This window comes from Acipenser ruthenus, chromosome 6 (assembly GCF_902713425.1).
Source record: "Acipenser ruthenus chromosome 6, fAciRut3.2 maternal haplotype, whole genome shotgun sequence".
NCBI classification, from domain to species: domain Eukaryota; kingdom Metazoa; phylum Chordata; class Actinopteri; order Acipenseriformes; family Acipenseridae; genus Acipenser; species Acipenser ruthenus.
Genome location: NC_081194.1, coordinates 76,249,697 through 76,277,544, shown reverse-complemented (window position 1 = coordinate 76,277,544; position 27,848 = coordinate 76,249,697). Strand labels below are relative to the sequence as shown.

At 38.1% G+C, this 27,848-nt stretch overlaps 1 protein-coding gene across 2 annotated transcripts in view; it reads left to right on the top strand.

Moving 5' to 3' along the window:
- The window catches only part of LOC117411519 (actin-binding protein WASF1-like), a 57,915-nt gene extending 30,537 nt beyond the window's left edge, over positions 1–27,378 (top strand). The window contains exons 4-10 of one of the 2 annotated variants that reach the window (XM_059025827.1): positions 12,142–12,295; positions 13,648–13,765; positions 18,563–18,619; positions 20,127–20,299; positions 23,531–23,707; positions 25,108–25,667; positions 26,315–27,378. In XM_059025827.1, the coding sequence (XP_058881810.1) occupies positions 12,142–12,295; positions 13,648–13,765; positions 18,563–18,619; positions 20,127–20,299; positions 23,531–23,707; positions 25,108–25,667; positions 26,315–26,472 (1,397 nt within the window). In that variant the 3' untranslated portion in view covers positions 26,473–27,378. The remainder of the gene's footprint in view (positions 1–12,141; positions 12,296–13,647; positions 13,766–18,562; positions 18,620–20,126; positions 20,300–23,530; positions 23,708–25,107; positions 25,668–26,314) is intronic. The other variant, XM_034019141.3, reaches the window with a different exon arrangement.
- The last annotated feature ends 470 nt before the right edge of the window (positions 27,379–27,848 follow it).

Here is a 27,848-nt window from a genome sequence, read left to right as displayed (position 1 = left end):
TCACATGAGTTTCATTGTGCACATGTATTCAAAAACAGTCATCATTGTCTCAGTGAACATCCTTTCTATTCTATTTATGTGGAAATTATATTTTAATATTCTTAACATGAAATAGTTACTCCAATTGATTGTTGACTCTCTGCCAATATCAGAAAATGTTTCAGATTTTTAACAGAAGAATAATTGTTCTTTCAGCCTCCCCCTGCTGCTCTGCTTCCTCTCAGTTTAAACCATGTTTCTGTAAAACGAGTATACTGCAGCTGCACTTGGATATGCAAGAGATATTAATATATTTATCTGGAACTAATTGCATTTAGTATTGTTTATTGATCGTAGAAAACAAAAGTGTGGACATAAAAAACCAGCCGATCGTAATTAAGCAGTTGGCTAAACTATTTTCTGAATAAAGCAGGTTCATCTTCCTATTGTAGTAAAAACTGTTGTTTTATCCAATGAGTCCACAGCAGTAAGACTCATCAAAGCCCACTCCTCAGTCCTGCAAATGAAGATTGTGTCCCTGGTTTCGAAGTACAGCCCTGTATACTGACAGGCTATTATTTTTGCCATGATAAAACAAATCACATAATTATCTGAATAACTTTTTTTTTTTTATGGCTAAAACTATGAAAAATAAGACAATACTTTGGCTTTAAAATGTAGTTGCAGATTGAGTGTCCAGTTACTGCTTGGCTCTTGCATTTGTCTGAGGAGTTGGAAAACAGGACACGAGTGCACTATGACTGAAAACAAGGTCTTTATTCTTGTCCCTGTTGTCCTTGGGTAACAATTGGAGCAACCTGGCCTAAAAAGCTGTCCCTTTTTCTCGCACAGTACGGCAGCTGCTGCTCTTCACCACACAGTCGTATTACTGAAGTCAAAAGCCTGCAGTGATACCTAATGATAGACGGATAATATTGCCCTCAAAAACTTTAATGTGGGATCAATTGTATTATATCTTTTTTTATTGTTAACCCATTATTCCAAGCAAACGATGTACACGTGTATACGGTAGTTAAACCAAGTGTCTTCTTGAATTGATAAAGGACAAATAAAATTGACAAATTCATGTACCTTACATTAAAGAAATGACATAGAAATATATAATGTCTTGAACCACTGCGCTACAGCTATGGCCAGAAGTTTGCACCACTTAAAATAAAAAAAATAAAAACTATGTGAACATAATTTAGATCTTTTATTTAACATTGTGTAATCAAAGAAACTACAAAATTATATCGCAAAAGTCTACTGGAAGTCATAATAGTAGTAGTATTTCATGTTCGATTTCGATTTTGTATTTGTGCTTGCACTATTGAGATGTACCTGTGCTGGCCCTGCGGACACAAACTGAATAAATTCAACTAAGGTTATTCTGTTTTAGGGTGCAAAATATTGGATAAATAAAACACCCATGAGATTAGTGTTTTCAAAGGTCACCAATTTACTCTAAAGAACCAACGTCTTTCTTTGCTTCCCTGAGCTACATCAGAGCAACTAGCTTCAGGGAATGTAAACAAACAGAAACATGAACAAGAAAAATCTTGTGTAAATGGTCTTGGAATCATATTTTAGTATGACATTGAAAATCATTGTGGAACAAGCAATGACATCCTATGTTACACACACAAAAAAAAGTCAGTTTCACTTTAAATAAATAAATAAATAAATAAATAAATAATGTGAACAGTGCCCTTGGTAACAGCGATTGCTATAAAAGATCAAGAGAGCTGTTGACAGTACACCATAGTTGAGCACTGTGTCTCTTTGGTATGTCTGTATTTGGGCTGCATTAGAGCTGTTTGATGAATTAGATATGAAGTGATAATTGGGTTGCCCCACTGATTTATTTAGTGTTTCATTAAATATCACATCTGCTCATTTCCGTGGCAGTCCCCCCCCCCACACCGCCACCACCAAAAAAACTACAACTATAATGAGGGTCTCAGGGCACACACAACAACATACATCTGACTAAAATAAAAAGTAAAATAACTCCATCTCTATAATGTAACTTTCTGTGAATTAACCATTATTATTATTATTATTATTATTATTTATTTCTTAGCAGACGCCCTTATCCAGGGCGACTTACAATTGTTACAAGATATCACATTATACATTATATCACATTATACAGATATCACATTCTTTTATATACAATTACCTATTTATACAGTTGGGTTTTTACTGGAGCAATCTAGGTAAAGTACCTTGCTCAAGGGTACAACCATGCATAAAGCACAATTGGGGGACATGCTGTAGGAGCTTTATATCCGAGGCGCGTTATAACCGAGAGCATTATAGCGAGGCTCTCAGTTATAACGTGCTTCGGATATAACGCTCCTACAGCATGTCCCCCAATTCCCTATTATACTAGTGATTTATGCAGTATTTCTACAGTAAATACAGTACCGGTGTTGTTTAAACTATAAACAACTTATCTGTCTAACTTCCGTTTCTGTCTCTCCCTTTTGATACAGTATCTGAACTGAAGAAAAACTGCGCTGGCACTTTATAACACAGACATCTTATTCAGCATTATTTTTATAACTAAATAAATATTAGGCCTATTATGTGGTTATCTTTCATAATGTATTTACTTTTTTGCTGAGAGAGGAGCTGCGGCTTTCTCCGGGAGACGAGACGCTTCAGCCCCGCTCCGGCAGCCGAACCTGGGGCGAGCCCATTCCCTCTCCCGACCCGCTCTCCTTCTCGCACTTGGTTTGCTTGTCTGTCGCTTCGAACTGAACTCCCGACCGCCGTTTAGCCAGGCTATTTATAGTTTAAAAACAGCTAATTAAAAAGATCCATGAGTGGGAATGTTACCTTTTTTTGTAAAAAAATTAGCGTTGATTACATGGTGCTTTATGTATGATTAATTCACGGAAAGTTAGATTTTTGCTTCACTGCATTATAGAGAGGGAGTTATTTTATTTTGTATTGTATGTGTGTTGTTGTGTGTCCCGTGGCGCCCCCACCCCCTCCCCCATTTATAACGCTCTTCAGTTATAACGCTCATATTTTGTGTCCCCCGAGACCCGCGTTATAGCGAGGGAGCACTGTATGTATGTATGTATGTATGAATGTATGTATGTATATATATAATATCATATATATATATATATATATATATATATAATATCATATATATATATTTTACAGTAGGCAAAATAAAGTTCTGATTTACAGAGCAGTTGCTACTGCCTTTTTATTGAAATAACCACAATGCATTGGGTTCTTGCATCTATGTGGAGAAAGAAACACACCAATCAGCCTTCAGTGTAAGGTAGGAGCAAAGTAGTAGTGCCTTCACTCAGCTAATGGGCATACTGACTGCAAATTGAAAAATAGTTTTGCCTTTGAAGCAAACAACGAAGTAGAGCCAATAATGGATACAAGAAGGATGGTCATTTGGGGGAACTTGCTACGGCCTTCTTGAGCAAAGGGTCCAGATTTTAAAACCACTCATTCACTTCTATGAGAAAAACTGAGATGATGGTGGCCTTCAGGCTTTCAGGGAGTCTTGCAGGGCATGATTGATAGCATACTTTTTCACCCTGACTGAAAACCATTTTTGCTCAGCCAATATTCAATGTCTTTCTTTTCTGAAAAACGAATGACCATGACTAATTTTAACGGTCATTTATAGCGCCTAGAAGTCCTGATGTGTTAATATTGGCAGAGATGACCATGAAGGACTTGATTAGAAATAAGGAACCTTTCTATCAATCTTCATCAATCTTTTATCATGCACTCCTAGCCTCCAGTGGATGATTCAGTGGGTATAATCCGAATGACTGTTGATCGTACAATTTTTAACCTCTACATTCACATTCTTTGAGCTGTTATTGAAACTTCAGTTTTATGTGGATGAGCTGTAATACAGGAAAACTTACAATGAATACCAAGCAAAAAATGTTACTGTGACCTATGACCTATGACCTAAGATGGACACCATATTGTGGTCATGTGACTTTGGTTTCCTTTTTTTCTTTTTTGTGTTTAACCTCCTGGATATATTAATGATGACCGTATTTTTCAGATCTTTTTCACATTTTCATTTTACTTCATGTTTACAAATCATTACATCTGATATAGCATACCAATTACATTATGCTACCGAGAATGCTAGTTTCTTCTTCTGGTTTTATAGAATTACTTTTAATTGACCACATGTGTGTTTTATTACCAGCGGGTAATTAATGGAAATCTGCTGCAGCAAAGCTGCATGAGTGAAATGAGTTAATTTACTTTTGTAGTACATTTTCAGTTTTAAATGAAATTGTTTCCCATGTATTATCCGTAAAATTGAGCCATAATAAAAAAGAAAAGTTCCAACCCACACATATTTAAAATAAAAATAATAATAAATACATTTGATTTTATTTCTGAGACGCATCTCCCAAAACTCTCAAGTGATGTATACTTCTACAGTGTGTGGTTATTTGTTCCATACTTTTTAGGAGGGCCATGGGAACATCCTACTAGGCAAAGCCACAGCTACCATATTCAGTGTTCCAGCAAAGATTTATTTCCAAGTGTAGTTTCTGTAGCATGTGGATTATTCTGTTAAGTCAACCTAAACCAGTTAAATTGACAAAATGTAGAGGGAGTTTTACGCTGTAGCAAGGCTGGAAGCCTTTCAACATGGCATACAGCTTTCCCTCCGGGCCACCGGCTGAATGGATGACATCATCTTTACTTTTGCAGCTAATTTTGCCACTTAATTGTAGCACCGGTCTTGGTTGTAAAACATACATTGTTCAAAAAGCTGCTAAGATGTTTTATCTCATCCAAACAGCAATTTCAAGTACAGATGAATTTAAATTGGGACTTACTCCTCTCCGAAATCCCTTTGCAGTCAAGGGGGCACCAAAGTATTGGAAAGGTCAGAGATGTATGAAAAAGCATATTAACCATTGCAAACCATAGTCAAACCATGGTAAATGTATAGTATAACCATTGAAACCACATGGGGGAAAACTGCACATTCACTGTGGTAAACCTTTATAAGGGAGGCACCACCAAAGCTCAGGGAACTCTGATATCAGTATTTCACACTTGCATGTTTAGCCAATAGGTAATTTGTCACAACTTGCCAATATGTTTTGCTGCTTGTTTTTGTGCCCTTTTGTTACATTTTAGCCGTGGCATGCATATATATAATTGTGTGTTTAGTTCAAGTTTTCAGTTATACCAGTATAACCAGGGGTGAAATTCTCAACAAAGAAGTGCAGGTACTCATATGCACAGCCGGGTGTAAACATTTAAAAAATTTAGACAATTTGAGTGCCAATGATTAAATACTTAAAAAATGTATACATATTGGTACATGATACATTTATGAATACAAAATAAGCCTTAAAAAATAACTGATTTAATTATAACCAATTCACCATAAACAAAAAAGCCGAAAATACTGAAAGCTTTGTATCCTCTGCATGTATCACTCAGTCAAAAGTGATGATGTTATAAAAAATGGTATAATAAAAACAACTGTGCTATGAAAAAATGATACAAAAAGGTCTAAGTCAAACAATGCACAACAGGGGCTAAAATACCCCTCAAATGTATTATGTAACAGGCACTACTACTACTAATGGATCCCCAAGGATCAGTCTTGGGTCCTTTCCTGTTCTCTCTCTACACCCGCTCCCTGGGCCCCCTCATCGCATCCTATGGTTTCTCATACCATTTCTATACTGGTGATGCTCAGATCTTCCTCTCCTTCCCCCCCTCTGACCCCACAATCCCCTCCCGTATCTCTTACCTGTCTGTCTGCTATCTCCTCCTGGATGCACTCGCATCACCTCAAACTCAACCTCTCTAAATCTGACCTCCTTTTCTTCCCCTCCTCATCTTCCCCCTCCTCTGATCTCCCTATCTCCATTCCTCTGGAATCTACCATGCTCTCTCCCTCCTCCTCAGCCAAGAACCTTGGAGTAACCCTGGACCCCTGCCTCTCCTACTCCCAGCACATCTCCACTCCAGCACGCACCTGCCGATTCTTCCTGAGCAACATACGAAGAATCCAATCCTTTCTCACCAACTACTCCACGCAACACCTCGTCCAGGCCCTGGTACTCTCCTGTCTAGACTACTGCAACTCCCTCCTGGCCAGCCTCCCTGCGTCAGCCACCCGTCCGCTCCAGCTCATCCAGAACTTTACTGCTTGCCTGGTGTTCTCTCTGCTTCGCTTCTCCCACACTACTCTACTGCTCCGTTCACTCCACTGGCTCCCGATCACCGCTCTCATCCAGTTCAAGACTCTTGTACTCGCCTACCGATGCCTTGACCAGACTGCACCCAGCAACCTACAGACCCTAATCTCTCCCTACACCCCCACCCGACCTCTCCACTCCGACTGCACTAGAAGACTGGCTCTACCTCCTCTACGCTCCCCTGCCTCCAGAGCCCGCTTCTTCTCCACCCTCGCCCCGCAGTGGTAGAACGATCTTCCTATGGATGTCAGGACTGCCCAGTCCCTGACCACCTTCCGGCGCCTCCTCAAGACACCTCTTCAGACAACACTTGTAAAACTCAACTCTCCCCTTCTGGACAATATAGCACTCTGCCTTTAATGCACTTTAACTTGCACTTATCTGCTCCCTATTTTACTGTATTTAATCCTGCACTCAACCCAATCTGTAGTATTTTGTATTTCACTTCCACTCGTATCTAACCCTGATGTAACTATCAATACTGTTATCTGCTCTTGAACTGCCCCGATATCAAATTGTACTGTGTTTTGTATTTACTCTTATTAGGACAGAAGTCATTGTATTTTGTTTCTTGCTCTTAACTGTACTGTAATTCTTGATATGTATTTTTTGTATACTGCTGCAGTTCACCCTGGGTAAGGGCATCTGTTAAGAAATTAATAATAATAATAATAATAATAATAATAATAATAATAATAATAATAATAATAATAATAATATTGATGTACTTGGCCATTTTAATCTCCATACTTTCCAGACCATGGCTACTCACCTACAACAGGATCTGGCCATGCTACAATGATAGCCTTGGATTAGAACATATATCCCAGTTTCTTTTATTTATTTTGTACTTCTTACTTATCTTACAACATCTCTGTTGTGTTTCTGTGTAGATTAATTACTATGATCTATTCCAGAAAAATATTTTTCAGGCTGAAACAGTTTAAAAGTAGACTTTTTATTTTTATTTTTATTTATTTTACTCCTGATATTATGGTTTCTGCACAAGAAATAAAGTGGCAAAAGACACGTTTTCATAAAGTAATATCACTACTGTGTTTTATTTATTTATTTTTTTTAGATGTGCACGCAAGTAAAAACTCATATTTAACTTAAATAAACTCTTCAAAATGTTTTAGAATAGGGGCCATTGTACAAAGAGAAAACACAATAACAAACACCATAACAGAAGATACTAGGATCACAACAAAACAACACGTTGATCACTGGTTAACATGTACCTTGCAAGTTGGGCCAGTGTTTGAAAAGCGTGAAGCACACCTACATCTTTATCCCGATTCTGACTCGCTTCCCAAAATCTGAAGCTGCAATTTGATCCTGTTTTTTAATGTTATTGTTAATCCCTACTGTCCCACACATCACTTGCCATTTTAGAAAATTTCGTGCAAATTCTGGAAATGTGGTAAATCGGTGCTAGGCAAAACGCATTAGGATCATTATTTCTAATATTTATCAACTATGTAATTTATGGTGAACACTGACGTGGATTTTTGCCTTCAAATTCATGTGCAGCAATGTTCGTTTCGAATATTTCACATAGTTTCTCTGCCACACTAAAGAAGATACATATTAATTCATAACTGGGCAGCAGTGTGGAGTAATGATTAGGGCTTTGGACTCTTGACTGGAGGGTCGTGGGTTCAATCCCAAGTGGGGTACACTGCTGCTGTACCATTGAGCAAGGTACTTTACCTAGATTGCTCCAGTAAAAACCCAACTGTATAAATGGGTAATTGTATGTAAAAATAATGTGTAAAAAATAATGTAGTTGTTTGTAAAAATAATGTAACAATTATAAGTCGCCCTGGATAAGAGCGTCTGCTAAGAAATTAATAATAATAATAATAATAATAATAATAATAATAATAATAATAATAATAATTACTCCATACTGCTGTTTTCATGTTGCACTGGTAAAGTCTTCTCATTGATCAACGAATGAGCACTGACACAAAGCGAAATCTGCAGAGATTTGTGACTTATGCCGAAATGAAATCTGATCAGAATGAAAGCTCGGCCAATCAACATGCAGTGATTATACTGACGTTAATGGCGGCCAATAGCAGCTAACAGAAACTGAAGCAATATGAGGAAACATAATGCAAGTAGCACAAACTTTGATGAATGAAAGCGCATTTGAGAAACGTTGCACTAGTGGACTGTGTGAGTGGATGGAATGCATCCGCGTTGGATGAAAAGCAGATTAAATAAGTCCTGGTATCCAGTACCGGCACCAAAATAAGTCCCGATAGGGAGTACCAGTGAGTACCGGCAGAATTTCACCCCTGAGTATAACAACTGCTTGTGCTGTCTAAACCTGCTTTGGATTTCTAGTGGGGGATGAACCATGTTAAACATATAAACTCTGTTTCCTTTCTGTTGCAAGGGGGTGTGTTTCTGCAATGTAGTATACAGTGTGTGTGTGTGTATATATAATATATATATATATATATATATATATATATGCTCTTTTTCGTCCGCAGATGTACCCATTGCTAGTTATTGTGCTGAACTTCACTGTGTTTTTGTGATACAGTCCACCCTGCTCTGAGGGCTAGGTTCAGACCACCAAAATAATAAAGATGCATATGGGTTACAGGGGTGAAAATCTATTGCATTAACTGGTTGCACCATAGTTTGTAGGTTAAGAGAACTGCAAATGTTTTTATTTCTAAAATCTTTTTTAAAAGTAATAGCACATACAAGGTGAAAGAGTATGAGTGTAAGAATATAAGCATTAAGCGAGAGGAGGGTAATTCTATAGTCTTTCTGTGCTGGAAAAAAATGGGGAGGGAGAAATGCAATTTCAGCTCTGCTCTATTGGACATAATGTAGCAGTATAGTTTAATTATGGCCTGTTGTATTAATTTAAAAGCGCACTGTAAAGGTCAGAGAGGCTATCTGCCTGATTAATATTCTAAGCGAGAAGCCACACATCTAAATAGAATGTTTCTAGCACCCTGCCTGGGTTACTGCAATCCAAAAGAAACTAACAGAGTAAAACATCCACAGCCATAAAAACTCTGTGAATGGACATCCGTTATGACAGTGCACTGACAATTCACATTTTGTGATGGAGATTTTATTTCAGCTGTCCTTAAGAGCCCAGAAAACAGATCACACATAGACTTTTGACTTTGCTTTACTTTTAGTCTTGTAGTAAATGTAGCTTTTCATGCAGTGCACTTTTGAAGTAAAAACTATTTTTATGGGGCTCCCGAGTGGCGCATCCAGTAAAGGTGCTCCACGTGGAGTGCAGGATGCGCCCTATAGTCTGGACGTCACCGGTTCGAGTCCAGGCTATTCTTTTGACGACCGAGGATGGGAAGGGAGGGCTAGGTCAGTCAGGGTGTCCTCGGCTCACCGCGCACCAGTGACCCCTGTGGTCTGGCCGGGCACCTATGGGCTTGCCTGTAAGCTGCCCGACAGCTGCGTTGTCCTCCAACGCTGCAGCTCTGGGTGGCTGCATGGTGAGTCTGCAGTGTGTAAAGAAGCGGACGGCTGACGGCACACGCTTCGGAAGACAGCATGTGTTCGTCTTCGTCCCTCCCGAGCCCCTCCCCGGTGGTGGAGGTGGGCCGAGCCTAAAAATAATTGGACATTACTAAATTGGGGAGGAAACAATAAAAATAATTGGCGACCACTTAAATTTATTAAAAAAGAAAAAAACACTGTTTTTATTAACCTGTAGTTTAAATCCTAACACCCTTACCTAATCCCAATCTAAAAGATGAATGGTGAGCCTCTAAATCACTGTTTTCTTTAATAGCCTCACTTTTACATGCAGCCATGCAGGTGCATGTACAGCTGTGACGGTACATATGAAACATGCTTATAGGTTTATCACAAAGTGGCCTAAACTCTGGAATTTTCACTGATGATTTGCAAGATGAATTTTTTTTCAAAATGTTCTTGCATTTAGCTTGATTATATAGCAGATTGATTATAATGCAGCACAGTTTCATCTTCACTGCTTTGCTGATGATCACCCAAGTCTCGGCTGTGCGGCTGTGCTGGAATAATGAACATTTTGAAAAGATTGATCTATTGGATTTGGTCAACCTTCAATTTTTTAGAAGTATGCTGAGATTTAGGTTATGTTTTATATCTTCATGAGCTTGCACATTTTCTTTTAAAAGGGAGCCAAAAAACAATTAAGCAGGATACACTTATCCCCAGTCCTCCACCTGCTTACTTAGTGTGTTTTGTATTTGTGTTTGTTTCTTGTATGTTCACTGAGGAGCCTGTCGCTGTCGAGAAATCTCTGTAAATTGTTTCTTGCCTGTGTCTGTTATTCTTGATTGAATAAAGTGTTTGAAATAAATAAGTTCTGCTTGACCGCCGTTGCAGAAATTCATGTTTTTCCATAAAAAAGAATAAATACAGTAAACTGCATGTGATACTACATTTTTGTATGTGATTATTTTAGTTCACTGACCTTTGAGACTTGACATACCTGAATAATGATCTTTGGAGAGCCAGAGAATCCACCTGCAGTTATAATCTGATGCAACGGTTATGATTTTCCCAAACCGAAACCGAACTGAAACTGACATTTTCATTACATTCCAAACTGAACGATACCAACGAAAGCTAAAACCGAGCCAAAATCGACATTTTTGTGCAATGAAAAAGTGTTGGCAGTCTCAGCACTAAGCTGGCGCCGTTTTCAGGAGCTCATCACGCACTGTTATGCATGTAGACGGTTCCTATTAACATCTCTCAATAATTTTAATAACGTAAATCAAAGGTTATGACAAGACTTCCCTGATTGATTCTGACAGCCCTCAGTAGGGATAAGCGCTGCTTCTTACTGGGTGTTCAGATGTCCAGGGCTATTTTCTTTTCAGGTTTCTATAACGGGTTGTTGATGAAACATGCTGGTGCTACTACTTTCAGGCATTTGCAAACACTCAGCCTGCGTACCCTAACTTAAACCTTTGTTAAGAAAAAATGCACCCTAAGTGAAAAGCTGAAGCTGGATGTTTTTGAGTTAAAAAATAAATAAATAAAAAGTTGTTTGTTGCGTCTGTTAAATTACTGAATTTAAACCTAATAGAAAATAAGATAATGATGCTAAACTGACTAAACTGCAATGTTATTTGAGGCCCCAAACCACTGTGAAACTGGAACAGGCAGTAAACTGGGCGTAGTTGCAAAACAAGCAAAAAGGATGTTGCGTGGACCAGTAATGTGAGGAAGACCGTGCTGACTCAAAGCACCCGGATTCAAAGTGGCATTATAGCCCATGCCTTGGAGTCTTAGTGCAAATATCTGGAATGGGCTTTAAATTTAGACGCTTCTGTGAGCAGTTCAGTTTATTTTCATTAAGGTAGCTTAACTTACTGCCATGTTTTGAAATGTGTTTTGTATGTCTGATTTACTCTGTTGCTGCTTCTATCAGCATATTGATTGAATTCAAGTGCAAGGGCCTTGTCCATAGAGACATATGTAAGAAGCAGGCTATAATAAACCAGCATACTAAATGAAAATCTGCATATGATCTAGTTTTCATTTTTTGCTGACCATAAATCTAGATGACATATTAAATTAGAAGTGTGTTCTCAGCAGAAACTATTTTAAAATGCTGCCAAACATCTCAGACGCATTGTAGCCAACATTATATTTTGCGGTTAACAAAATAACAATATACGTAGTTAAAGAGAAAATTTAAATAACAGGTAGATAGATGCCAGTTAAAAATGCTCCAAAAAATTACAAAGTAGCCTGTTTTCAAATGAGAGCAATGGCATTTAATGTGTTTAAAAATGTGTCTGAAAAGGTGGTTACTATATACAAGTAATATAGTTGTAGTTTGTAAAATCTCAACAAAACATGAAAATGTGTTCATTTTGCTTGGTGGGAAGCATTAAATGACATTTTGCTTTTTTTTTTTAAGTTTCCCTGCAGGATATCACCATGAGAAAAGCCTTCAAAAGCTCCACTATCCAAGACCAGCAGCTCTTTGACCGCAGGACATTGCCTATTCCACTGCAGGAAACATACGACCTGTGTGAGCAGCCCCCACCACTCAACATACTAACTCCTTACAGGTTGGCACTTAAAGCTGGCTGCTAAACCTGTGTTTGTGTGTCATTTAGAAATGCATCTTGATGTGTACAGTGGATGGATGAATTAGGGGGCAAGGAGGGTAGCATCTGTGCACTCAGTTATTCTTTATTGAGTATAATTACAAGTCTTTTTTGTGAGTATGTCTAAGAATGAAGATGAAGGCCTATATTTCCCTCTATGGGCAAATCACCTGGCAAATTGCCCTCACCAATGTAAATGTATTACATGGCCAATTTGCCCACAGTGGTAAATCAGGCCCTAAGTGTTCAATTTTAGTCGCCAGAATATTATTGACAGTATAAATTATAGATTTTAATTTTGCCTACAGCAAACAGTTCTTAGTTTTTTCCGTATCTGAGCACAGCCCAGCTAATAATCTCAGCCATAACCAGGAGGGACCACATTATAATTGTGTGAGAATTATACAGAAACCGTGTTCATTTACTGTTATCCCATTAGTCCAAAGGGAGCTGCCATGATCTTGTGAGTAAATTCAAGTACTTTTTTCAAGTTTTTATTTTTTCTAAAGATGTTTATTTTCCTAACCCCTTCAGTCTCTGGATGGGTAAGTGCTGCTTAGCGGGGAGGAATATAATTCAATCAATTGTCACAGGGACTCTGAAGTGGTAATGTGGTATCAGCTAGTTAATGACATTGCATATTCACAGGGTCATGCCAGCTGTTTTAAGCATACAGACCCCCATGCTGTGCACTTCTCCTTGACCATTGGAGGCATGTCTTATACACTAATGACATTTAAGTCAAGTTGTTTGTATTGAAATCAGTCAGTGAATTTCTGTAAGTGTTATGTAAGGCCTTAGTAGACTTTTTGTGTATTTAACCTATTGGGTATTAAAAAGACTGTTTGATTATTTATGTTTAAGTAAGATTCTTTCTAAAACAAGTCCTTGTGACATCCATGAATTTTACACAAACCCTATTGTGAATTGTATACCTAACCCATGTGTTCACCAGGCTGGTTGGAAGGTTTTAGATATAGCTACAGTATAACTATAACCCCATCCAAAAATATGTGATGCATATCAGAATACCAGTAGCCAGGATTTTGTTTCGGGGGGGGGGGGGAATCACAACTAGATATGTGTTTGACTGATTTTTTTTATTTTTTGAAGCATGCTTAGACGGACAGCGAAGCAAACAGCTCACGGGTCAGAGCTTACATTGTTTGGGACGGTCGGTTTACAGTGTCGCAGGGGGCCACCCTTTTTTTTTTCTACCACATTGTTGAATAATGAATTTCTCTAGCTACTCCACTGATGTCAATGAGGATTTCACTGATGCCCTTTATATACTCCTAAATGTTCTTCTTCAGGGATGATGGCAAGGAGGGTTTGAAGTTCTACACAAACCCTTCTTATTTCTTCGATCTGTGGAGGGAGAAGATGTTGCAAGATACAGAGGACAAAAGGAAAGAGAAAAGAAAGCAGAAGGTAATGTGTCTTTCTCTGTGTGAGGGTGTGCATGTGTATGTCTGCGTCAGTGTGTGTGCAAGTGGAGATCCTCCCTCATGCCTAATCTTATTTCTTGAAATAAATTAAGGAGAAAGTAAACATGCCATTGAAGTGATGTTTTTTTAATATATTTTTATACTTGATTCCTGTATTTGTTCTTTTCTAAAGCAAAACATGAATTGATGTATGTTGTACAGTGCACGTATGCTAGACCTGTATTTGGGTGTTCATGAACTCCAATATTCAGGATTCAGTTTGGGTTTGGAGATCGTGTGATTCTCTCAAATACATATCTCAGATTTGGTATGGTGCATAATTCGGCTTTGCGCACACTGGTAATATCCCCACAGCCTTAATCAGACGGTGATTAACAGTAACTCTGTTACAGAACGTGTACTCTGCTTTTTAAACGTTTCTTTGTGGCAGTCGCTTTACTATTTCTAGTCTAAATAGCCCCTTTGGACTTTTTGATTTAGAAATAGCTTCACAGTTCCCATATGGGGTAATAATTACTGCCAGAACTAAGCTGATTAGGTGGAACATCTTCAAACCTGCTTGTGCTGTTAAGCATACCCACACTTATTTTGCTCTAAGTCACAGAAAATAGCTCATTTGTTTGGGAAATACTGTGGTATCACACTTACCAGCAGTCATTTCTGTGTCTGGGAATATCTATCTACAGTTTTATTTTATTGTGAAAACATGAGACCGTTATATTTCAATGATAAAATGTCTTTGTGATTTGCCTTTTTTACCAGGCACCCAACATCACTATGACATAAACACAAAAAAAGTAATAGATTTCTTTGCTACGAATTTGTTGGTTTAATCCGGCCATGAAATGTTAATGACAAAATACCAGTACTTATTGCAGCACAAGTGACAGATTCACTAGTTACATCAGAATAAAAATGGCATAGCCATTTGCCAGGAAGATGTATTGTTATCTGTAGTTGCCTCTGAGCCAGTCTGCTTTGGGTGCCTTTGATTCAGATAGCTTGCTGTTCGCAATAAATGAGGTGGGGCAAACAAAGATTTGACTCATATTAGAAAACACTGTCATTCTGGAACAGCTGGTCTCATTATGTTCTTTATTGGAAAACACAATTTGCACATTCATAGGGTGATGCCCCATGTGTGCTCTGTTTATAGATATTCTACAGCAGTCGCCTTAGATGCAGACGCTCTCAGTTGGTATCTGTACTGCAGAGCATGAAGTGCGGATAGTATTTCAAGGAAGATAAGTTAATTGCATGATATACATACTGGAGATGGAGGGAAATGGAAACATTCAAAATTAATTTTCAAAGTCTGTAGTTTCGTGGGTTTTGTTTTTCTTGAGGGGGGAGGGGGGGGTAAATGTTTTTTTTTTTTTTTTTATTTATTATTATTTATGTAGTGGGGTTTTTTTGTTTCTTTCTTTTTAGACACGTCACATGGTTAATTTATGGTAGACCGTTACTAAGCTTTGAATCTTGGATTTCTAAGCCTCTTTACAAGATCCAGCTTTTTCCTTCATATTAGCAATAAACCCCTCTACAGCAGACATTGCCTTCCGGATAATTCACCTCTCCTTTGACTTGGAGTCACCATGGTCAGTTATCATAACCCTGTAACCATGGTAGCTACTGTAGCAGTGCACTCACTAGCTGCAAAAGGCTTTCATAAAGAAGCTGATAGACAGTGAAGAGGGTTTTGGGAGAGGCTCAGTGTGAAATAAAACTGAAACAGACATGAAAGAGAATCAATAATAAATAAGAAGAAAACCAGTTGTGTCACATGAGTAGAAATAAAGCAATGAGACATAATGTAGCATGGCAATAACTAGATTAAGAGCGAGACAGAAATAAAAATAGCGTAGAGGAACACGTTTTAAAATAACTTGTAGGTTCTTTCACCAATTGTGTTTAAATGTTAAAACACCTTTCACCTTCACACATCCTGGGTCAAAAATAAGTTGTGGAATGCAATTGAAAAATAATTCTTCAATCTATCTGTGGAGCACTCCACATGAATAGAGGGTTTGCTGGATCAAAGTTATTTGCATATCCAGATCAATGCTCCCTCCTACACAAAAACGGAGATGCTTTGCTTAGAAATGTGGGGCTATTTTGGGAACCACCTGCACCGTTGCAGGAGGGTACATTGGTCGATGTTCCAGTGATGTTCATACGATAAATCCAGGTAGAGATTGAGGAATACTTTTGGTTTCATTCACTGGCTGATATTATTACCTGCAAAACAAACAAACAAAAACATATCACAATCAATACATATATTATGCATTACCCAAAGATGGAGTGTGTTATGTTATTATATAGTCTTTTAACCAGTTCTCTTTTTAGGCCCACCCACCAACTTGCAGTTTTTTACCAGTCAGATTGCTGTGCTTGAAGTGTGCTTGTGCTAATCCAGCCATCAAACTCAGGCAAATGTGCTTGGCGTGCTCAGTCGCCCCAGGTGTGAATTATATAATTTAATACAATATGTTATTGTTGGATGCATTAAAAGCTGGACTTTGGGCACACTGTCTTTGTTAGATGGATCACTTTTCTAACAAAATGGATAAATATCATCTTTGGAGACAGATATTTAAATTGGCTTCCTGTGAATTTTTTATTTTTAACTACAACGGCAAAGAGGACAGATTAATAATAGTTAAAGTGCATGGAGTGATGATTTTGGTACAAGAGCACTTCAAGGCACTCCCCGTTCTTGCATTGCTGGATTTATACGTTCAACCAACTGGTTGTTCACATCTCTTTTGGGAATATGCAGCCAAGACTTGACACGCCAATCTTATGTGCAGTTTATCTACTATTCACAGATATACAGCAGTCATCTGACCGAGAATCCCCATGTTATCTGTTATACTAAGATGGGATCTTTCCCACTACCCGGTAAACTGTAGGCCCTTAAAATGATATATTTTAAGGAAATCGCTGCTTTTCTCTCCATCATGACGACTTGTTTATTTGCTTGCTAAAGCATGATTTTTTTTTTTTGTATGTAGGGCTAATGGACATTTGAATTAGAGATAATACCCATTTTAAATATCAGGCTTCAGTCATTTACAGTAGTTTTTTAATGTGCTCTTAGTGAACCTTACTTGACAGGAGGGTAGAAAAAATCAATTTACAATTTAGTAATGCGATGAATAGGATTTGCCAGATGTGCTCTTAGCAGACAAAAAGCTTTTTCTTAACATTTTCTAATGGCTGAGGAGTAGAAAATAAATCCAATTATCACTCTGAGAAGGTAACAGCTGTATGTTCTCACTGAGGAGTCTTCATTTCTAACATTAAAGCACAGATGACATGAACATGGGAAATAAAAAAACTCTATGAATTACATTTTATACACCTAAATTAACACCATGACTTCATTTTAATTTATTTCCTTATGTGTTAATATTTTAATAAATAAAAAGTAGCTATATATGTAATCCATTTTCTTGTTAAGTAAAAGTAATGTATTTTCTCAGGGTGCAAGCAATTATCATATACAATGTACTGTGCAATATTAAAAGAAGATACGGTTACTATAGTTACAGGAAGAGGATTTTCAGATGGTGATTGCCTTCAGTGAAAATGCATCCCCCCCACACACACACAGAATAATATGTCAGTATACAGCTATGGCCAAAAGTTTTGCATTACCTAGAATTTTAGGAATGAGACATAATTTAGATATTTTATTTAACATCTTGTAATAAACAATAAAAAAAAAAATACAAGATATCACAAAAGTCTACCGGAAGCCATAATTGTAGTATCATATTTCGTGTTAGATTTCGAAATGTCACATTTTTTGTCCTTATTTTGTCGGTTCTTTGGTAAGTATGAGCGGTATGTCATTCAGTATGTTAGCGTAACATTATTCAGCAGGTTTCATCCGACTTTATGATGCAAAATGTGTAGATTCTATAGGGTGATGGCCATAGCTGTACACGTTTATTTTTTGATTTTTTTCAATTAAATTAAACCGTGTTATGGAATTGTTTCTGTTGATTTTTGCAGTTTTCTTTCTTTTCCAGTGCTATTTTAAGCATACGTGAAATGCTGTGGACAGCATCTTCTTTCCTTTTACTATATCATGTACTGTTTGTACCATTTGATGTTCAGTGTTCTGTGTTGTTTTTTGTATCACTGTTATGGTATGTTGAAATAAGTGCTGATGTTGATGATGATTGTAATACATTTACAGGTATTTTAACTACATGCAATGGGAACGCATTTAAAGAAGTTGTATTATTTAAGCAAGTTTTCATATAGCGCATGAGTATGCAATGAATTCCAATTGAAATTCCAAACCTAACATTAATTCATCACATACATTATCGTGAAGACACTGGATTATTTATAGGAATACATGTTTCATGTATTTAATCATTCACTTGCATTTATATTGCTTTATGACTTGTTCATGCACTATTCAAAATGAAACAGTGCTTAATTAATTAGACTTATTTTACAGTGTTTCCCATGTACTGAATGTACCTGTATTTTGAAGTTCATTACATTCATTACATTCAATAGTAATAATAATAACAATTATATTTATAATAATATTTATAATAATAAATAATCAGTACATTGTAATGGTACAAGATGTTTGTTTCATGTATAGAAATATTCCAAACACTGTAAATGATAATCTCATACATTGATGCTCATTAAGAATAATTATAATGATAAATCAGGTCTCAGATTTGGGACACTGGCCCTTGTAATAAGAGATGCTGTTTGTGTCATGACAAGCCCATTTGTTTTGTAGTTACAGGATTCCAGCAGATTATCTCAGACCTGTAGGTTTTTAGGCCATCCTGGTCAGGTATGTTTGATGCAGTACACTGGGTTAATAAAACTATAAGAAACTCCTTAAGGTTTCAAAAAACAACACAAAGGTGGTGAAACAGGAGAAAGTAGATGTTTCTTATTACATTTTCTTGCTAGTATTACTGTAAGACTGTGTAAGACTAATGGTCGGACTGGGAGCTAGATCCTGGTGGCAAATACTGTAACAGCTCACCCCTTGACTTGATTCTACAGATAAGGATTTGGTTTTGTCGCTAAAATCGCTTTCCCTTTTAAAGCATATGGTGCTATTAATTCTAGTAAATCTTACCTAATACATTGACATCATTTCATAGGTCAGATTTTACCAAATGAAAAAACACACATTAAGGTAAAGGTCAATTTGATTTAAAGAACACTCCTCCAATGTCAACTACCGATCAGCTTCGTAAAGTCGCACAAAGGAACTTGGTCGACATTGAAAACACGTCCTTCATAGGAAAAGTGGTGCTTGGTACTCACATTCGAGCCAATGCGTCTGGCTTCTGGGAGTTTGAGTTCTTTTAACAATTTTTTTTGTTTAATTTTTTTTTCCGGATAAAAATATATATTTTTAAAATGTGCTCAGGAAGAGTTGTTGTATAAATAAACTAACAGAATATTTTTTCCTACAAGGACTCAAACTCCCAGAAGCAACTCAAGTGTTGGATGCAACAATAAAATACAAAAATACCATTAAAAAATCAAATGCACATTTTGACACAATGTGTGCCACTTTCATATAGGACAATGTAGAATTATTTTATTAGCTATATGTACTTTAATATGTTTTTTGCTGTGATTTTTTTTTTTTTTTTAGAATGCTACCAGATGGCAAATATTAAAATGTGTCTTTGCCTAGTTATAAAAAAAAACAAAAAACGATGCAAGCAAAATCTAACAGGAAACTAGATAAAGTACTTCTATTGCCTTATCAATCCTGAACTTAATTAATATATTTTCATGTAGCAAGAAATATATGTTTTGTCTTGTTAAAATATCCTTCATTGGTCATGTGTATTTATTGTCTATTAGTGTTTCACCATTATATATCAAAAATGTTTAGTGCTAGGCAATAGGCATGGTGTGTGGAATGACCATGAACTGACATGAATAGAAATGGCATCAGATTAACACAGTGTCCTGGAGTGCGGGCATGGATCTGAGATGCCCAGTCTGTGAGAACGGCTAGTTGGTTTTGTAGACATCTTCATGGTGTCTTTATACAATATACATGACATTAAGAAAACAAATCTAAAGAATCATGTTGTCTATAGACCGGGCTTATTTGAGCCTCTCAAAAACCAAATGTGCACACACAGTGAATACAACACACCAACCAAAATTCCACAGACATGAATTACTTGTGTTTAACCTGTCTTCTGACATCTAATCAAGTTAGCGTGTAGTCCAGAGAAGACAAACGGCATCAATAAAAAGCCTATTAAGCTGTAGTGCCTGTAGTAAACAAAATAACAGTTGTCTTCTTGCATTTTCTTCCTCAGCTGAAAAACATAGATCGTCCTCAGGAGCCTGAGAAAGTGCCCAGGGCTCCTCATGACAGGCGTAAGGAGTGGCAGAAGCTGGCCCTCGGACCCGAGCTGGCAGAGGACGAGTCGGACGACCCCCACAAACAGAGAGACCTCGCCAATGGCGCAGCAACTTACTGCGACGCAAGGTTTGTTTTGAGTGCAGCCTCTATAACCGATCAGCACCCCAATCCAGACGGATCAGTCTTAGCTGCTGTGATTTAATGAGACTAAAGGTTTTCGTGGCTTCCCTATCTTGTGAAATATTCATGAGGACTCTTTGGTTCATTACCTGTCAGTTAATAGTATACCAAAGCAGCATTTGGTATCTGGTGGAGATGGTTTCTCTTTTTGATACTGTTGCTTTGTATAGCACTAGTGGTGTTTAGCTTTTACAGTTTGTTTCTAGTACAAGATATATTTACAATTTTGGTTTTCAATTGTTTTTATTGATGTTGACAATTTATTATTTTTTAAAGAATAATGTGTGTTTTTATTTTTATTTTTTATTTTTTTTTACAGTGACTTTTTAGTTTATTGTTCAGAAAGGTTGTTCATTTTCTTTGAATTACTTTAAAAAAGAAAAAAAAAATCCTTACTTCATACTGAATCATTTACTTATAGCCTTGTCACGATATCGATTCACTTTACTGTAATAACATAAACTTAATGCACCCAGCATTGTGTCTGTGATATTGCTGGGAATACAGAGAGCTAATTGATCAATTTAACATAGATTACATAGAGATAGCTGAGAGTAGTCTTGAGTTTCTCCAACACAATTGTGTTTGAAATGTTTTACACGTACAGGATCGTCATGTTCTCGGCTGGTTTTGTCAGGATGTGCTGTTTTGGACAGTTTTAAGTAAATGTATGGTTTCTGCATTCTAATTTTCTTTCTTCATGTTTCATGATCCTCAGAGCAAAACCTTTAGAATAAGCTTCATATTAGAATTAGTCTAGTATACAGTTTAGACAAGGCTGAAAACAAACCTGAAAGTCTAGTATTATGCCACGGATGTGGGTGTAAGCATTACAGGGAGATTATTGTATGTAAATCTGCACTGAGCAGAGAAGTAAACATAGTTACTGCTGCTTGAAGTAGCGTACCAAGTGCTAGTGGCGTAACTGATGCTTCATCAGAAAAGCATTGCTGTTATAAAAAACAAGGGCATCGCTGCCTTAATAAATCATGCAGCTCTCAAAGCAGCATTACGGTTAATAACTGCCAGGTCCAGTGATAGTACCCCATCTGAGCCTTACACTTGCAATCTGTGCTTCACATAGGAACACGTGTAAGGTCGGACCCTATTAATACCTGGAACACAGGAGAAACTCTGGAGAGCAAAGTACTTCCATGGATCTTACTGTGATTTTCCAAATCCAAGTTGCACTTGTTTGACTGAAATAAAAGTTCAAATCTGGGGGGAGTGACTTGGATTCAAGGGCGACATGGATTCAGGGTTTTTCAGTTAGGGGACCAGTTTAGATTTGCACATGTCAATTATTGTGCCACCCCTGAATGAGAGCTACTGCACACAGTGATGCCCACTACAGTAATTACTGTTGATAGAGTAACGGTATATTAAAATGCTATATATGCAGTGTTGTGTCACAATAAATGGGCTTCAACCAAGTGTAAATGAAATCATTCATATATAAAAAGAAAAGATAAAAAAAGATGAGCATAAAAACAAAAGGGGACTTCTATAAATATAGTTATTCTATTGAGAGAAACATTTTATTATGACATCTTTGAAAGTACTATGGGTACATATGAAATCTATACAGACGTGCCTCTGTTCAACATCTAGGCAAACCTGATGAAACAAAGCCCCTGCTTAGTTTGGAAGTCCCGGTGTGCTGTCAAATATCATTCTGTTCTTGTTAGTTTCCAGCACCTTTTCCAGGTTAATGTCCACTGTTAAATCCTGCTTAGTTAATGTGAGTAACATCAAATGCAACATAAGTATATGGAGGGATTTGCTGAGGGAGAACAGTAGTTCCTTAACATATTGTGATGAAAAAGCAAGACAGCTAAGCAAGGGGCTTTAAATCAGATCAAGTCGGTGTGCATGATTCCTGCATATCAGCTTGAGTTTCTGTATGTCATCCTTTTTTATTTAATTCATATATAGAACTGGCCAGTAGCCTGTGTATGATGGCAGAGTAAACTGCTGACTTTGTACACCAGCAGAATTTTTTTCTCTTTTGAACATGGTTATACACTACAGGTAGTGAACAAAAAAATGGAAACACCTGGGTAAATGAGGGATACCAAGTATATTGAAAGCAAGGTCTTCCACACAGGTGTGGCTCATGCGTTAATTAAGCAAGTAACATCCCAGCATGCTTAGGATCATGTATAAAAATGCTGGACAGGCCTGGTTGCCTATAATTATGGCTAGCATGGCTGCAAGAGGAGACCTCAGTGACTTTGAAAGAGGGGTGATTGTTGGGGCGCGTTTGGCAGGAGCTTCAGTGACCAAGACAGCTCAACTTGCTGATGTTTCACGAGCAACAGTGTCTAAGGTGATGTCGGCATGAAACTCCGAGGGAAAGACATCATCAGCAAAGGGCAACAGTGGGCGGAAGCGCATACTCCAGGATCACGATATCCGTGCATTAATTCGAAGTGCAAGGTAAAACAGGCGAGCAACTGCAGGTCAATTGACTGAAAATTTCAACCTGGGACGCGAGCAGCCAGTTTCATCAAAAATGGTCCGCCGAGAACTCCACAGAGCGGGATACCATAGTGGCCCAACGCCCTATTAAGTGACTTTACATTGGTGTTTCCATTTTTTTGTTCACTACCTGTATATACAGTATGTTGAGGTGCAGGATGTCCAATCCCCATGTATTTGTGTTGAGGGAAGGGCGACTTTTTAAAATAAAATTAGCCAAGTATGAATTAAGCCCAGAGCAACCAATGATAGCAGTAAAAACATCAATAACTGCGATTTGAGTGCCTTTCACAACACGGTCATCAGAGAAAGATAATACTTGCCACAGTGGTAAATGCATTAAATAAGCCCCCAAGTTTTCACAATTTTTTTGTAAAATGAAAAACAAAAAGCCTAACGTTAGAGAACCAGCAAGAACTATATGAACTCCTATGCCTCATTTAGTTGGCGCTAATCTTGGACTACTCCGTGTTAATGTAGTAAGGTAGTTCAAGAGTAGAGCTAATCAGGGTCTGTGAAACGATCTGTAAATGTAACCACTTCAGTTATTTATTTCTAATTAGAAACCGGATGAATTTAACCTAAGCCTTTTTTCCCCAATTTAAAAAAACAAAAAAAAACAAAAGGAAATGAGAATGAGAATTTATTTATTTATTTATTTATTTATTTATTTATTTAATTAATTAATTTTTTTAGGCAACCTGCTTACATGGATCCTATAGATGGACCCTTTTCGCTGGCAGCGTTACCTTACAGTCAGATGAATGAGCTTCTGAACAGAACCGGGGACAGGATGCACGTCAGACCGCATGAGCCTCCCCCACCTCCACCAATGCACGGAGGAGGGGACCTCAAAGCACCCTCCATTATCAGGTACAGCACAATTGATAAGACTTTCTGGTACACCCCGTGCACTGTATTTCCTTTCTTCATGTTTCACCCAACATGAAACAGACCTATAGAAATGCTATGGTGGCACCTTCTGTGTCCACAGTACCACACTCTGCTGCTGCTACTTAAGTGACATTGCTCTTTCTACCATCATCGTGCCTTTCTTGTGCTTTTTAAATCAGCAGTTGTGCCTTCCTTCTTATTAGACCAGTCCACTATTCAGGAGGGTATGGACGGTATGGGATTATTATTATTATTTTCTTAGCAGGTTCCCTTATCCAGGGCGACTTACAGTTGTTACAAGATATCACATTATTTTTACATACAATTACCCATTTATACAGTTGGGTTTTTACTGGAGCAATCTAGGTAAAGTACCTTGCTCAAGGGTACAGCAGCAGTGCCCCCCACCTGGGATTGAACCCACGACCCTCTGGTCAAGAGTCCAGAGCCCTAACCACTACTCCACACTGCTGCCCCTGAGAGACCAGTCTGTGATGGTTTTATTGGCCTCTGTTAACTTTCCACTGACAGATAGTCCTTAAATCTTAGAAGAGGGCTAATTTTCTGTGTAATTAAATCATTCGTCATGAAGTGAGTGTTTCATTGTTAACAGCTGCAGTTTACAAGCCTCTATTCCATTTAATGCTTACAGTCTCACTGCACTGCAGTCTTCCGTCTTTCTTCACAAACATATTCACTGTATTATTTTCTCATTATGTACTCCCACTTATCACTGCAAATTGTAACTCTTTGTTGTATTGCATCGTCAGTGAGGAAACAGCTGCATCCTGAAATCAAATGTATTTTATGAGCCTCTATACCTGTTTATAAGCAGCAGGTGTACTTCACAAGCAAAACATCCATTAAAGAGCAATATCATGACTGCTCTACCTTACTGATAAATACCTTTGGTGTGTGCCCCCCTTCATTTATATGTCTGTATGGGCATATGGTGTTGGGCACCATATGGTCAGGTGCACAATTAGAGTGCCACAATAATTAGCAGCAGATGTATTAATAATAATAATAATAATAATAATAATAATAATAATAATAATAATAATAATAATAATAATAATAATAAACATTATTTAATACCTCTTCAGTTATAATATGATTTTAACTTTGCACATATGCTCTAATACCATTGTCTCTGACTGTACATAGAACACGTGCAACCCTGTGGATGAATTTTGTAATTTAAGATTTAAAAAAAAGAAGAAAAAAAAACACACAGGAAAGTCTATTGCAATTTTCCTACACACCCCTACTATGCTCTACACTCTGCCTCTTTTCTGTATATGAAAAAAAGTTGATGATCCATTAAGTTTTCCATGCCCATTATTACTACGCTGTTTTTTTTTTCTTGTGCATTCTAGCTCTAGTTCCGGATTGACAGACAGTCGCCCCCAGTCTCCAGCGAGAACACCAGTGTTCCAAAACCCCTCAGCACACCCTCCTCCCCCACCACCCTTACCCCCTCCACCACCCCCACTTCCACTAAACCCACCCTCCTCAGGGATGCGGGGAACCCCTCCTCCCCCCGTCCCCCCTCCTCCTCCCATGCATCCACCTGCCATCCCCCCTCCACCTGCCCCTCTTCAGATTGCCCATGGTGTCCTCCACCTTGCCCCTCCGCCCATTGCCCCACCTCTGGCCCAGCCAGCCTCCCCGGCACGGCTCCCACAAGCTCCAGAGAAGGGGCCCCTTCACCCCCCGACAGAGAGCCAGGTCCTCCCTCCCCCACCCCCGCCCCCGCCACTGCCCTTACCGGGGCTCAGGTCTGCTTCTCCTTGCCTCGCTCCTCCTCCCCCCGGGCCGCCCCCTGTGCCTTCCTTCTTGTTAGCCGCCAACCTTTCCTCCGAATCCAAGCGTCACCCCTCCAACCTTCCCGTCATCACCGATGCCAGGAGCGTGCTTCTGGAAGCAATCCGCACAGGTAAGAAAACAGACTTTCAACTAGGAATGAACCGGCCACTTTGGAAAATGGCTAAACGTGTTTTACAAGCCCTGGTTACAGAATGAACATTCTGAGCCGCCAGGTATGTATACCAGGTGAAAGTATTATATAGTGCTATATAATAAAACACTATACATTGCCACTATAGGTTTTCAGCACATTTCAAAGAAGAAATGCAAATCCATGTTTAACAAAGGTGTCTTTGTTTGAAATGTAAAGCTGCCAGAGATTCATACTCCCTAGTAGTGGTAGAGACGTTCATGTAAGTAAGGGGCTCTGTAGCTGAAACCCCAGCCATCTAGTTTTCAGACCAACTTTGGGAAGCGTCAAAAGACCTGCACCAGCAGAACGAGGGACTATTTTGACGTTATCTTTCAAAATCAATTATAAATCCTATCGGAGTCCAGTGAAGCCTGGGGCAGCAGAGTTCACAACTTGCTGTAGTTTCACTGGAGCAGACTGAGGTTGAGAGCAAGAAGAGGTTGTGTGATAGACTAGTCATGGAAATGTGTGTTCCAGTTTCCAGCTAATTGTGTTCGCCAGCAAACCAGCAGGTCCTGTTATTCCTATGTTTTGAGAAGAAGGGGTAGTATAATCGCTAACTAGTTGTCTTTGACTTGAATCAGGTATTCAGCTTCGAAAAGTGGAGGAGCAGCGGGAACAAGAGGCGAAGCACGATCGCGTGGGTAACGACGTGGCCACCATCCTGTCACGCCGCATTGCTGTGGAGTACAGCGATTCGGAGGATGACTCAGAATTCGACGAGGTTGACTGGCTGGAATAAAACCTGGATTTATTTCTCTTTTTCACAATAACTGATAAGTGCTGTCATCCATATGTGGTTCTCATTTGGGGGGGAAAATAAATTTGACAGTCATTTGTTTTTGCAACTGTTTTGTACTCATTTTCTACACTACATCTTTAAAAGTTTCTTATTTTTTTCAATAATAAGAATCTTCCAGATTACATATTTTAAAAAATAATAGTAAATAAAATTACATTTTTACTGTGAGTTTTGTGGGAGGGAAAAATAAATCTAAAAAACTGTTGCCGTTAAGTATTAGTGGGAGTTGGTACGCATTGTCTTTGAAGTCAGTTCTTTTACCACAGCGCCCTCTCCTGGAAAAACACTACTGCATTTTTTTTTTATTCCATTTTCTAATGGGGCGCAAACTGAATTGAGGATTTACTAGACTCAAATATTTTGCATGAGCAGCTAACATACATAATGTATTGACTGGTTGTTTAATTGTATGCGCACTTTGTGAATACTGACTTGAAGAATCCATCTAAGACTACAAGCCTTGAGGCAGCTTTTTTATAACATTACGACTCTACATCTGCTAAATGCGAATATTATGCCCTCTTGGATCATATGTCTGCTGCGATTACAAACTGAAATAGGTACACTGCCTAGATTTTAAACCTGGGAAAGATACCCTTACTCTAGACTGCCTGTAAAAAAATATATTGTTGTTATTTTCGTATACTATGCCGCATTATTGTTTTTTTTATTTTATCATTATTTTCATTTTTGTTCATGAATGTCCTGTGCTGTACTATTTTGCCTGCACTCTTTAAGTACTAGCTGTTTCTACGTCAAAACAACTGATTTGAATATACTGTGTAATTTATGTAACTGTTTACTGTTTGCTTGATTTAATAAAAGTTAAGCTTATGTTTAGAGTAACACGTTGTCATTTCTTTATGACTTCATTTTGGTGAGCTCAAATCCGAAAGTCATTTCTTACTGCTGTAAAGCTACAGGTTCACTTCCTGTGTTCTAGGTACTGTAATTGGACACACCCATTTTCTCTGCTGCTCATAGGAAACTGTGTGGAGGCTTATTACTTATAACACAATATGAAACTCTGTAGCATTGTGGCAGGAAAAAAAACTGACCACCTATAAATAAAAGGAAAACCCAAATTAAAGTCTGGAAAACAAAAATATCAAGTGAATATAGTAAATCTTTGAAATCTCTTCTTGGAGATGCAACATTTGCAGTGCAGAGAGGACCTTGGGTGATACCTAATGACTGCTTAAAACCTTAATATACAACATTACAAGACCCCCGGCCCCCACACACCATGCCAGGGAGTTGCTAGTTGAAAGATGTCTCTATTTATTTATTCTAAATGCACTTGAATAGAAATGCAC